At 44.9% G+C, this 13,591-nt stretch overlaps 1 protein-coding gene across 3 annotated transcripts in view; it reads right to left on the reverse strand.

Moving 5' to 3' along the window:
* Positions 1-376: 376 nt before the first annotated feature.
* Positions 377-13,591, reverse strand: part of PRC1 (protein regulator of cytokinesis 1) — a 39,290-nt gene continuing 26,075 nt past the window's right edge. Inside the window, exons 8-15 of one of the 3 annotated variants that reach the window (XM_030884474.2) lie at positions 9,533-9,669; positions 6,585-6,680; positions 5,590-5,736; positions 5,268-5,378; positions 3,892-4,002; positions 3,147-3,323; positions 2,788-2,829; positions 377-1,347 (exon numbers count right to left, since the gene is read on the reverse strand). In XM_030884474.2, coding sequence (XP_030740334.2) covers positions 1,276-1,347; positions 2,788-2,829; positions 3,147-3,323; positions 3,892-4,002; positions 5,268-5,378; positions 5,590-5,736; positions 6,585-6,680; positions 9,533-9,669 — 893 coding nt within the window. In that variant the 3' untranslated portion in view covers positions 377-1,275. The remainder of the gene's footprint in view (positions 1,348-2,787; positions 2,830-3,146; positions 3,324-3,891; positions 4,003-5,267; positions 5,379-5,589; positions 5,737-6,584; positions 6,681-9,532; positions 9,670-13,591) is intronic. The other 2 variants (XM_045286274.1, XM_030884475.2) reach the window with 2 other exon arrangements.

Raw genomic sequence — 13,591 nt, forward strand, 5'->3', positions numbered from 1 at the left:
CTTTAGTCCTGTTTTCAATATACCAAACAAAAAATGATTTGGGAGAAAAGGAAAACAAAACCACAACACATCTTGAATTTTAAGTATACACATTGTAAATTTATTTTTCAGAACATATTTTAAAAACAATACATATATACAAATGACTAGACAGCATGGCTAACACAGACCACGTCCACACTGCAAAGTGTGAGAATTTAGTGTGCTGACAGTAGTACTGGTACAGGCAGGCAGAGCAAGAATAAATAATAGTGCTTTGGGGAGAGCAGTAGTGATGGATGGGGTAGGTAAAGGCAGCGGCCTCATCGTGGGTACTACACCAGGAGCAACTCCCCAGTACTGACACGTGCAAAGTTCCAGATCTCCACGACAGGCAGAGCAAGAATAAATAATAGTGCTTTGGGGAGAGCAGTAGTGATGGATGGGGTAGGTAAAGGCAGCCGCCTCATCGTGGGTACTACACCAGGAGCAACTCCCCAGTACTGACACGTGCAAAGTTCCAGATCTCCACGACAGACAGCCCACCCCACCCAGTGTCCCAGTGGGGCTGACCATGGCAGAAGAGCTTGGGCACAGTGGGAACTGAGAGGAGGGCCCTGGCCCTGGGAGAGTTGAGAAGCTCATGTGTTCACATAGACATAGCCCCATCGAGGGCATTGCACTTAGTAACACAACTGTACACAGTCTTAACAAAGGTGTTCCCAGCCTCCCTGTCACTTCTTTGGCAGTAGGTCAGGCCACCTCAATCTCTCTCTCTCTCTCACACACACATACACACACACGCACACGCTGTCCTGTGTGGTGCGGACAGGCCTTCAGATGAGAGCAAAGCTAACAGCGACAGCACTAGATGAACATCCCTAAACAAAAGGAGATGTTAATTGCTAATGACAATTGTACAGGCAGAATTACTTCATGCCCCATAACCACAAGGATGAGCATACAGTCATTTTCTTAGACAATGGTGAAATAAGCCCTTAATTGTGCTTCAGCAAATGAACTTACGGGGTATAGAAACTAAGTCTCATGCTAAAATTTGCACTACTGCAATAAACTAAGTTTAAATGTATTTCTGGGTCAGAACAAAGAGCCCTACAAGTCTGAGGACTCGCCGAGTCCACAGGGACTTGTATCTGTAACAACTATTCACACACGTGTGTTAGACCCATGGCAGTGGAATCCATCCAGGGTTTCAGATGAACCTAAAGTGAAGAATTAAAGCCACCCTGTGTAATGAGGCACAGGAAGCCACAGCTAGTGGCTGATGAGGGCTTCTCAAGACTGGATGTTGGTTGAATTGAGGATTCGAGAAGTAGCATCAGATTTGGAAGCCTTTGAAAGTTCTTGCTGTTGAAAAAGAAATATGATCAGTGGTTGTGCTGCTCCAATTTGCAGGACCCCCCTTTCTAAGTTCAGTTCAGTGTGATCAGAAGGGCCCCTGAGGGCTTTTCTTGAAAACAGAGCTCCTGAGTCCAGGGATAAGCTGTGTTAGGAGCAGATGAGGTTCTTTGCACACCATTCTATTAGTCACAGACAAAGCATGTGTGCACATCTACGTGTCTTACCTCAGCCCATCCACCTCACAGAAAGGAAACCCCTTATGTTTGGCAAAGCTACTCTCAAGCTAGGTTAAGTCTTAAGCTTTGGTCTCTTGAGCCCTTGAAGTAACCAGACAGGCCGGACCACATATCTACCAATCCCTGGGGGAGGGCCTTGGAGCCTGCTGGTGATTTAATCTCATGCTGGAGCACATGGTAGAGAAGCAGAAGGTAAGGAGGCATGATTAAACCGTGGCCAAAGTTGTTAGTAGAGGTCGGTCTATGGCTGTGCTGTTGCTTGGTGGAGTCCAACAGCCAGAGCAGGCACAAGCAGGTCCAGAGACAAGCAGACGCATTGCAGTGGATAAGACAGGACTTGACCACATAAGCAAAAGAGAGCTGGGGCCCATGGCGTGGCAATCAGCTAGCCAGTGACACGTACCCACTTTTAGAACTGCTGCCGTGTAATTTGGAAGAAGGGTCAGAATAGAAGGCTAACTCTAGGGCTCCAAGCAGGCATAAGCCTTGGGCAAGTGTACCATTCTCCCTGTCACTGCAGCAACGAGAGGGAGTGCCCTGGGTGAGGGCCAACATCCCAAGGGTGAGGGTCCTCTCAGCTCAGTAAGAAGGTATCCAAGGAAAAGAGCGCAGGTTGTTCAGGGCATTGTTAAGTGAAGGAAGATACTGGGAGTTGAAGAGCATTTGGGGGAAATGGCTTTCTTCTTCCAAGGCTTCCCAGAGGCTTAGCAGCTCAATGTGTAGAAATAGGGAAGGCCAGGAAAGGAGCACTGGTTAGTTGAGACAGACGTTGGCAATTCAGCCAGTGGGTTAGTAAGGAATGTACTCCAGGAAATAATCAGCACAGAGGCCAAGAGCCGCATCATAGGTAGCACACAGCCAGGGCTCCCTCCCCACATGATGACGCCTTCATTACTTCCAGCACATTGCAGGCCGCAGATGTTACAATCAGGGAGCTCACGATGAACTTTGCCTGGCTTTAGTGGGGCTGAGAATCCAATTCCAGTATGAACACGTGTTCTTGTAATCAGCAGGTTAGCTTGCTGGAACTTATATCCAATAGTATTTTTGTGGTGCTTGAAAGGAATTCCCTCTATCTTTGTAAAAACAGTTGTATAATGCAGTTGAGGTTATTGGTTAGTGTAGCCCTTTACCCAGGTGGGAATGAAGCCAGCAGATGACAGATCAGTTTGGAAAAGGGATACGGGACATGCAAGGTTGCCATACCGACCTGAAGCCCAACAGTAGAGCTGTCAGAGAGGGACGGATCCTTCTAAGAACAAAGAATTAAGACAATTACCAAGAACTCCATCAAGAGAGCACCAGGGTAGTCATTAGAGAGGTCATCTCCTGCAGCCAGGGAGTGGTATATCTTAAGCAGAAGGATCCAGATTACAGGTCTGGTTGTAAATTTCTTCCTACTCACTCCCGTCAGCTACTTCCACCCCCACCACAATCATGGCAAGAAAGGGATTCTCAGCCCCCACGGTCAGCATCGTAACTCATTGCCTGGGTGCCCCGGGAAGATACCCACCCTGCCCCAACTGTGTGCTCCCCAGAGACTGGTAGATATTTAGAAAGGTGAATTACCGCAAACTCAGAATAGGTGCTGGCAACAGAATTAATGCTGAAGTTGCGCTGGAGGGGGGTCGAGTCGGGGTACCCACCGCTCAGGAAGCTGCCATTGAGCTCCAGGTTCTCCTTGTTCGCTCCATACATGCCGGGACGGGGAGTCTTTTTCCCCGAACACGTGGCACTGACTACTGGCTGCAGAGAAATGTAAGAGACCAATGTATTATCCTTGGGATTGCACTTAAAAATACTTCAGAATGGTCGAAGGTTGATAACCCTTATCTATGTAATCCTGGATTATTGGTTTACAAATATGTGTGAATTTTTAAGGATCAACAGGACACCTACCTTGAACTAAGTCTAAACATAATTTAGACTATGAACATATTTCAGCACAAGCTCCCCACTTCCCATCTTATGAGCACCTGTCTGCCTAGTGATCTGGTGTCGGCAGGCACCGAGTTGGATAGAGCCCACATGCAGGGAGCTAGCTCAGCACCAGTGACTCTGACCTGAGTCTCCCACCCGCCCGAGCCTCACTTCCCAATCACAGCACAGCCCTTCCCAAGTGCCAGGGTGGCCCACACTTGACCGTTCTCTTCTGTCTTTCATTTAGCATTTGAACCATCAATAATTGATTAGCTTGTATCTGTCAACTCTCAGCATCTCAATTATAACAAAATCCACACAGCTTAGCAAAAGCAATGAGTAGGTGGGTCTTTGGGTGACTTTAAGATAAGCCATGCTTGGGGAGCATACTAACCTTGCTGCCAGAAGGTGGAAGTCGTGACACAGGGGAGCGGTAAACCATTCCCCCTACAGCAGGCCGAATGGTACTGTTGGCTGTAGCATTGGATATGGTGGTAGTGTTCAGCTAAGAACAACAGAGAGATTACTGGTGAGACCTCATCTTCCACATTCTTGGCAATTCTGTTAGCCTCTCTATTCTACAGAGAACTGAATGAGGGAGGCAATCCAAGAAAAACGAATTTCATGGAAAAGAGCCTGCTGTGTTTAATATTGCATAGCTCTAAGGAGCCCTGTAAAAACTAAAAAACAACAACAAAAAACACAAAGAAACAAACCTCCAATTTATAGCCAGGAGGTGCAACTATAAAAAACTGGGTCCGCTACTTTGTATCTCAGGAGTCAAACATACACCAATCTTAAGACGCAGGCACTCTACTCTTGGGTAGCTGACCAAGAGAAAAGTGCCTGTCAATACAAAGTCACATATGTTTATAGCCACTTTATCTGTAACAGTAATGGATGCATCAACATCAGTAAATTGTAGGACTCTACTCAATAGTGAAGTGTTACCTTTCAACGTATGAAACAGAGAATCTCAAGAAATGTGCCAAATGAAAGAAGCCAGACCTAGGAACAAACGGTTTCATGTCTATGAAGCTTCAGAAAATGCAAACTACCCTGTGTACAGTGAGAGAGTAGATTCCTGGTTGCAAGGAGATGGGTGGCGCTGGGGCAGGGCACTCAGAGGAGCTTGAGGAAACTCGGGTGAGCGCATGCTTGTCATCTGGGTTATGGGGATCACGGTGTTTATGTCCGTCATCACTTGTCCAACGGTCGGGTTTACTCATAAATGATGCAAGAAAAAATTTTTAAAAAATTTTTGAATGGGGAAAAGAAATTCTAAGTGAATTTAAAACTGCGGGGAAAGCCAACTATTCGATAGGGAGGCAAAACAGGCAATATGAGATCACTTCAAAAAATTCATGAAAAAAGCCATTACCTTTCAGTTCCATTTTCCCAAATTTTTGAAGCCCCCTCATACAATATAGAAAAATATGTGTGATTTTCTTACAAGGCACAAAAGAGCAAGCCATTTACTAAACATGCAAACCTGCCTTCATACGGCACCATGGTAGCTTGTTGGAATTACAGAAGTTTCCATCCTCAGAGAAGTGTGGCTCTGACTGGTCCTACTCACAGCTAGCACCCGTCACAGCTGGCACTGCGGGGCTGCTGCTGTCGAGCACTACACAGAACTACCTCCGCCCTCCAGTCACACTTTCAAATGCACTCAGGCCCGAAAGGCAAAAGCCTCTGCCCATCTTTTCTGTACTGGAAGCTCAGCCTCCACAGTCCCTTGTAACAGTGGTTTGCAAAGCCTGCATCTACCTTCCGAACTTTGCCTGGTGTGCAGGGTGCCAGTCCTCGCCGCTTGCTGGGCGTCCGGGGAGCGCTGCCGTAGAGCATCTCTGCCTCTGTCTGCTTCTTGTTCTTTAGTTGCTGTGTGAAAAGTCAGATCCAACAGTGGTCAAGCCCAGTGAGAGCAGATCTAGGGTCAGTGCAGAGCAAGACCAGAAATCTAGGGCCAAGTTTCTGTATGCAGAGCTAAACTGCCTACTTGCTTTTCAATTCACTCTGATCCCTGGTTGAGACTAGGCTACTCAAGTTACTGCCTTCCCCTCTTCCCAATTTGTGTTGTGCTCACACTTACCCTTTCCTGCTTGGCTTTCTCTTTATCTAACCGATGCAGCTCCCATTGTTCCATCACGTACTCCATGAATTTCTGTCCGTTCACCACGAATGCCTGTGAATGCTCCTTCTCCCACATTTCAATCCGTGCCTTCAACTCTTCTTCCAGCTGAGATCAGACACAACAGCTTAATGACATCAGCTGAATGAAAGACTTCTACTAAAGAATTACTCCTCTCCTCACAGCATCATGAGCTTGGCTTCGGCTAACTGAACCCACAAGGATAACAAGAGCGGTGAGAAATCAAAGCCTAAAAATGTTTCACTCCCAACACACACGGTGGTGGGAAAAGATGGGAGAATTCTGCCCACTAGCTTTGTTCATCAGGAAGAACCATAAAAAACCCCAAACTCACTGCCAACGGGTCAATTCCAACTTAAAGTGACCCTGTAGGACAGGGTAGAAATGCCCCTGTGGATTTCCAAGACTGTAACTGTGTATGAGCGCATAATACCTCATCTAAGGGGAACTAAGGAGCTAGTGGTCCCAACTGTTGACCTTGCAGTTAGCACATAAGCACTAAACCACCAGGGCTGCGCTGAAGAACGGTCGGTGCTCTCAAGCCAGGCCGTGCACATGACGACCACGGGCTACTGAATCTGACGACCAGGATTCTAATACGGAATCTGGTTCTTACTGGCTATTTAAAGATGGGTAGTTATTTCTCAACGCCTCCCTTTCTTCACCTGGAAAAATGGAAATAGCCTCACAAGGATGCTGTGAGAATGAATGAATACATGGAAAGCACTTTAAAATAGTAACACTTAGCTCAGTAAATGCCACTATTATTATTAAAATAGAGGGTAACAGCATTTTCTCAAAAGGTGGCTGGATAGTCAGTTTTGCCTATACCAGGGAGGCACCGTAAATAGTTACAATCCTGTCTACTCTTTGGAAGAGCGGGCCATTTAGGGGAAAACAATCCAAAGCAATGAACAGCTCAGCAGCAGTATTACCTTAGGGAGTGTTTTCTGAAGCTTGGCACGTTGTTTTTCCTCTTTTAAAAGATTTCCCCCACGGTTTGTAAATCGGCTTGGATCTGAAGCTTTTCTCTGTGGAAAAAACATATTTTATTAGGCTAAGATCCAGGACAGTCAGGCCACCCAAGTCTATAAAGACTCCTTGCTCTTGTAGAAGAACACAAGTTCTACGGAGACTATGAGGAAGGTTCGGCATTCCCTCCCATCCTCATTTAAAAAGACATTTGAAATCTGGGGCAAGGGAATAGGATGTACATATTCCAGGGAAGAGAAATACCATTTCATATTTTAATTGGCAAAAATAAAAATCATTCTGATAAACCCCTTAGGCCAATAATGAAAGTTGCAATACCAGAAGGGGAAGGGGAAGGTGGGGAGAAAGGGGGAACCGATCACAATGATCTACTTATAACGCCCTCCCTGGGGGACAGACAACACAAAAGTGGGTGAAGGGAGACATCAGTCTGTAAGACATGGAAAATAATAATTCATAAATTAACAAGGGTTCATGAGGGAGGAGAGATGAGAGAAGGGGTGGGGGGAGGAGCTGAAAGAAAATGTTTTGAGAATGATGAGGGCAACAAATGCACAAATGAGCTTGACACAATGGATGTATGTATGGATTGTGATAAGATTTGTATGAGCCCCTAATAAAATGATTTTTTAAAAAGAAGAAAAATCATTCACTGGAAGGCAGGAAGTTTACCCTTTTGAAGCATTAAAAGGGGGGGGGGCAGATTTGAATAGTTCATGTACAATGTCGCCAGTTCCTTTCCTTGGGTGAAGGGCAGATGATTTGGGCTGTCACGTTATAGGATGCAAGGTATCCAGAGGTCTATATCCGAGCAGGTGCTGCCGGCCCCTCTACATGCTTCCTCACTCCTGGCCAAATAGGGCAGAGTATAGTTTAAATGCCCACCCCAGCCTGGAAGTATAGTTTAAATGCCCACCCCACACCGTCTCTTGGAGTAGCCATGAGTTGAACTCAGCCTACTGACGGGATTTATAGATACCTGCTTAAACTAACTCTCACAAATTAACCCTCACAAAATGGACAAGTAGGTTTTTTTTCCAATATAAAATACTAAGTGTCTCCTTTTCAACTTTTCTAGGGTTTGTGTGTGCATGGATATTGTTCTTTTATTAAGAACGATCAAAAAAAAATTTTTTAAAAGAACTATCATACAAATAAACATGTTATTTATATATATAAATTGAGCATATATACTAAAAATAGAGGTAGGCAATTAGAAAAGTTTAGAAACAATCTTAAACTTGTAAAGAAATTCTATTTCTGTTAAAGGCTGGTGTTGTAGTGACTGCCTATAAAACACAAACTAGGGAGGAGAGAGATTCAATTCTTATTTTTTCCTAAATCCTTGCAGCTCAACAGGAAGTTGCTTATTTGGCTCTGTACCTGGTACCGACTACACATCCCTTACTTTTGTTTGAAAGTAGGGATACTTGGAAGACTAGGACACATGTTCTTATGTAGTTGTAAGACTTCAGTCTGATCTACTTCTGAGTCCTACTAGTTTCCCAGCCTGCAAACTACAAGTGGTTGAACTAAAGATTCTCTGAAGGCCACTTTGAGCTCTAACAGGGCTGGCATGAATTTGAGGAGCTCCCATTTGGAGCCCTAGCTTCCTTGGCTGCCTCATCCTAGCTCCAGCCCTGAGATCTAATTGTGGCAAAGGTCAACTACTTGGTGTGGCTTCTGCTAGTCACAGTCTGTAACTCAAACCAGATGACTGAGTGGGAGCATGCAAATAAGGTGTATGGGGCTCTAAGGTAGGGACTGGTAGGTTTTGCCATTCCACAGGAAACACAGCGAGCCCTCTCAGATGCAAGAATGGGGGCTCTCATAACCTTCAGAAAGAAGAGCCAGGAGCAGAGGGTATCCTCTGGCCTGAGATCCCTGTGTGAAGAGGTGGAGGCAGAGGCAACACTGGCTCAGAGCATGAGATAGCAGTGGGCTTCCAGGTGCATTGAACAAGTAAAGCTGAGTGCCTTTGGGAAGGAGACTGGCTAGTAGAGTGGGGTGCCCTTTGGGCATTTATCAGTGCTAAAGGAGTCTTCTAACACTTGCCTAAGCAAGGCAGAGGTCAAGGGATTGTGTGGCAAGAGATCCAGGACAGGAAAGAGGTGGGTCTATGAGTACGACTGAGAAGAGGTTACTAATCCTGAATGCAACCTGCTGACTTCCCTATAAGTCTCCATAATTGTGAGTACTGTCTGTGAGTTCTATATGGTCACTGCAACAGATTATGGGACCCAGTAGAGAATTAAGAGTACCATGAGAGGGATGGCTGGTATCAGAAGAGGGTAAAGGTTAGAGGGTGAGGGTACGTCTGATCTCTGCCTGATGGAACTGCTCTTGGGCAAGTGATTCTCCTCCTGCCCCTTATGAAATCAGGAAGTCATACATGGCCTCATGCCATTTTTGCAATATTCAAACCCAGAATGTATCCAGAACAGCAGTTCTCCAACTCTCTAGCAGCTGACTTGGCACATCAACAGAGGTGCTCCAAAGAGTCCGTGCTGTGCCACCTTCGAGGTAAGATGAGCTAGGAAACAGCTAGGAAAGCTTGGGACCCTGCTGACCGAAGGCAGCAGGTGGTGCAGCAGGGCACATGGCTGCTTCCCTCAGGGCTCCCTTTATGCTGGAAACTTTTATCTTATTTCTTTTTAACTTTTATCTTTATTTCAACAAGCCATTCAGTTTACTTTTCCCCCTTGCATCTCTCAACAAATACATATGGGCTGACACGTTTCAAAGAGACTTAATGATCAAGCCAGGATTTTAGGAACCTGGTAACGAGCAAAGGGCACGGCACTCTCATTTGGCACAGGGCGTACTTTATTGACAGCTCATTTCACTACAGAGAAAACAAAATCAGACCAGGAAAAAACCAGGACTGTACCTCAAACTCTAGGAAAAGCTTCCAGCTCTCTTCCCACTTCTGAACACCTTCAAAGAGTTCCTTGTGAACTTCGTAGTATTCTCTTAACCGTACAACCTCAGCGTCATGGAGCTGCAGCAGATTTTCTGTGTAGTCCTCTGCAATAGATAGGTCATTAATTTTTAAATATTCCACTAATATTTAGTATCCATCCTAAGGCATTTTTCTTCTTAATAAAAATGATACATATTTGAATAAGTGTATGAGACCATTCAAAAGGCTCATGGGAAACTTTCCTTATCTTTTCATTTCATTTTTTCATGAACTTTTTAAAGCCCTCTCATATATATTTTGGATAATGGGAGCCAGGCTTCTCACCATCAGAAACTTGCACACCGGGAAGAGAGAAAGGCTAGAATGAGTTTTGTGGTGATGGACTGAACTGAAAGCGGAGGTATCAAGAATTACACAAAGACCGAGAGGTGAGAAAGAAACACAGACTGGCATGTTGTTGGCGGCTACCTGGATTTCCTAGCTCTCTCTGTCAGTTCCGAGCCTGGGCAATGACACCAGTCACAATGAACACACCCAGCACCTACATCTTGAAGTTTACATATCAGTGCTCAGTAAAAAGAGCCAAGGCTCCTTGGAGACAAAGTTGATTATAGAATATAAAAATTTCAAAGTGAGCGGGAACATTTTCCTGGTCCAGACAGCAGTGGAAGCGCTCTAACATTGACGAGGGCTTGTAGGAGACTCAGCTGCACGGTCAAAGCTGGGAGAGTGCATTAGAGCAACAACATAATGACCTGGTTCTAGTGGAACCCACAGCATAAACACCCGTGGACCCACATGGGAGCAGTGGCAGCTCTTCCTTACCAAGAATAAATGCAGATGTGAGGGAAACTTAGAGCTGCCATTAGACCCCCCAAATTAACTTTTGCAGAAATAGATCATGGCTGGATGAGAAAAGACTGTGTTAGTAGGATAACAACTGGCACACGTAACGCTCTTTAGAGTTAAGTATGTAGCTTCCCACAAGATAGTGAATTACAAGGGAAGATGCTAATTATGGTGGAGAAAACTAGAAGGCACCACCGTATCCAAGTAAAGTTATTAATAGAAATGGCAATGCTGTGATGATCAACTGGTGATCTTTAAAAAAATAGCATAAGCCGACTCCCTCATCCCCCCCACCCCCACCCACCACACACTGGGGTGAAACACGAAGGGAGCACAACAGAGGAGCAAGGGGAGCAAAGAAACGAAGTCACCAAGGAATCCCGAAAACAGACCTCTGACTCGGGAGGCTGGGCTTGGCAAATCACCAGACGTGATCGGGAAACATTCATAAAGAAAGGTCAGCAGACAGACCTGGAACTATTTATAGACTCCCCCCTATCTTACATAGATAAATAAGATGCACCTATGTAAGATAGTGGGGGAGGAAACAACGGGACCAATGGGCTGGGGGGGGGGGCATGACATAGGAGAGGAGGAGGTGGGGGAAAGGAGGGGGAAGCCAAAACCCCAAGGACAAAGGAACAAGAAAACTAAAACCAATGGTGAGGAGGGCATAGAATGCCTGGTGGGGTCTGATCAAGTGCAATGTAGCTGAGAATTACTGAAAACCAAATGAATGTTGAACAAGATAGTAGGGGGAAGAAAAGCAAAAGGAACTAGAGGAAAGAGCTAGGAGGCAAAAGACATTTACAGAGGAATAAACATAGGCATGTATATATGTAAATAGATTAATATATAACGATAGGGGTATAGGTCTATGTACATATCTTTATGTTGAGTATTAAGGTAGCAGACAGACATGGGGCCTCTACTCAAGTCCTCAACGCAAGAACATTTTGTTCAAACAACCTGGCATTCTGTGATGCTCAACTTCCCAACATGATCACTGAAGACAAAAACGATGCATAAGCAAATGTGGTGAAGAAAGCTAATGGAGTCTGGCTACCAAAAGGTATAGCGTCTGGAGTCTTAAAGGATTGAAGTTAAACAAGCGGCCATCTAGCAGGGAAGCAATAAAGCCCACATGGAAGAAGCACCTCAACCCATGTGATCACGAGGTGTTGACGGGATCAGGTATCAGAAGACCCAAAACAATCATAATGATGCAAACGAGGGGGGTTCAGTGGAGACCCAAAGCCCATCTGTAGACAATCGGACATGCCCTCACAGAAGGGTAACAAGGAAGGGACAAGTCCGCCAGGGTGCAGTACAGCACCAATGAAACACACAACATTCCTCTAGTTCTTAAATGCTTTTTCCCCTTCCCCCTCCCCCTCACTATCATGACCCCAGGTCTGCCTTATAAATCCAGGCTAGACTAGAGCATGTACACTGGTACAGCTAGGACAGAATCCAGGACAGATAATCCTCTCCGGAACAGTAATGGGAGTAGCGATTCCATGAGGGTAGGTGGACGGCGGGGGGAGAAGGGGGAGATAAGGGGAATTGATGGCAATGATAGACGTTTACCTCCCCACACACCTGAGGGGACGAACAACAGAGACCTAGGTGAAGGGAGACAGGAGGGTGTAAGATATGAAAATAACAATAATTTATAATTTATCAAGGGTTCATGAGGGGGAAGGGGGAAGGAAAAAAGAGCTGATACCAAGGGTTCAAGTAGAAAGAAAATGTTTTGAAAATGATGATGGCAACATATGTACAAATGTGCTTGACACAATGGATGTATGGATTGTGATAAGATCTGTAAGAGCCCCCATAAAATGAATTTTAAAAAAATCATGTAAGTGCAATTCATTGTAAGAAAACATGAGATGACCCCACACTGAAGGACAATCTACAAAAACTGCTCAATACTTGGAGAAAACATCAAGCTCGTGAACGAAACAAAAAACTGAGGAGCTATTAACAGACTGGAAGAGAGAAGGCAAATATGACACTGAATGCAACGTGGGGCCCTGGAGTGGATCCTGGGCCAGAGAAAGACCACCAGTAACAAAGCTAGCAAAATTTGAATCAGGTATATAGATTAGTTAACCATGCTGTAATTAATATGAACTTCAGTCAATGAACCTGGTTATGTGTCAGAGAGGAAGCCCTGTGAGGAATACAGCAACTCTCGTTATTTTTCAACCTTTTGGTAAACCTAACCGCGGCTCTTCACTTCTTATAGTCCAGGGTACCTTTTTGGGAATTCACCAGAAGCTGTGAAGCTGGTATCACAGGAAAATGCACACAGCTGCACTTTCACACACATCCACAGTTGTTCAGAATTTCAGGAGGCCTACACGTTCAAAGATGGGTTTCAGGCACACATGCCCCAAAGAATAAAAATTTACGTTCTGTCCTCATCACATCTTACTTATTCCTACAATTACATTAATCGTAGCCAGTTTGCCTTACTTAACATGTTGTAGTCCCAACCCTGAAGCTACTTCAAAAAGGCATGCAGCTGTAAAATGGGGATAATATTTAGTAATATAACTACTTTATAAGATTATTATGTGGATTAAATGAACATAAATACAAAGAATTGTTCATGGTTCATAGCAAAAACCCATAACCAGTGAGTCAATTCTGATTCATAGCAACCCATATGACACAATAAAACTGCTCCATCGGGTTCTAAAGCTCTAAGTCATTACAGAAGAGGATCGCTTCATCTTTCTCCCATGCGGAGGCAAGGAGGGCTTGAACTGCCGACCTTGTGGTTAGCCAGCCAATGCTTAACCCAATGCACCAATGGGGCTCCTGGTCCATAACAATATATGCTTGATAAAAGTAAAGATTCTTATTACCTAAAGCACAAAATTATGAGCCACCCTTTTCCCGTTGTCCCATAGCACAAATAGTACATCCTAGACCCCGATACGTGCAAGGGCTACATATGGAGTACTACATGAATTCACAGACCCAGAAGTATGCCAGTATCATAAACAGCACACGCCACAATAGACCTGTGAACGTGTCAATACTGGGTCAGAGTGACAGATGGGGCACCAACTGTCTGGTATACTGACAGCAAAATAACAGCATGTCTCTGATGACTGAAGTCATGGACAAAAGAAAAATGAATACATTAAGCGGGGGGGGGGG

The sequence above is a fragment of the Echinops telfairi genome, unplaced genomic scaffold, assembly GCF_000313985.2.
Source record: "Echinops telfairi isolate 266 unplaced genomic scaffold, ASM31398v2 ScPeMD7_7;HRSCAF=31, whole genome shotgun sequence".
Classification (NCBI taxonomy): Eukaryota; Metazoa; Chordata; class Mammalia; order Afrosoricida; family Tenrecidae; genus Echinops; species Echinops telfairi.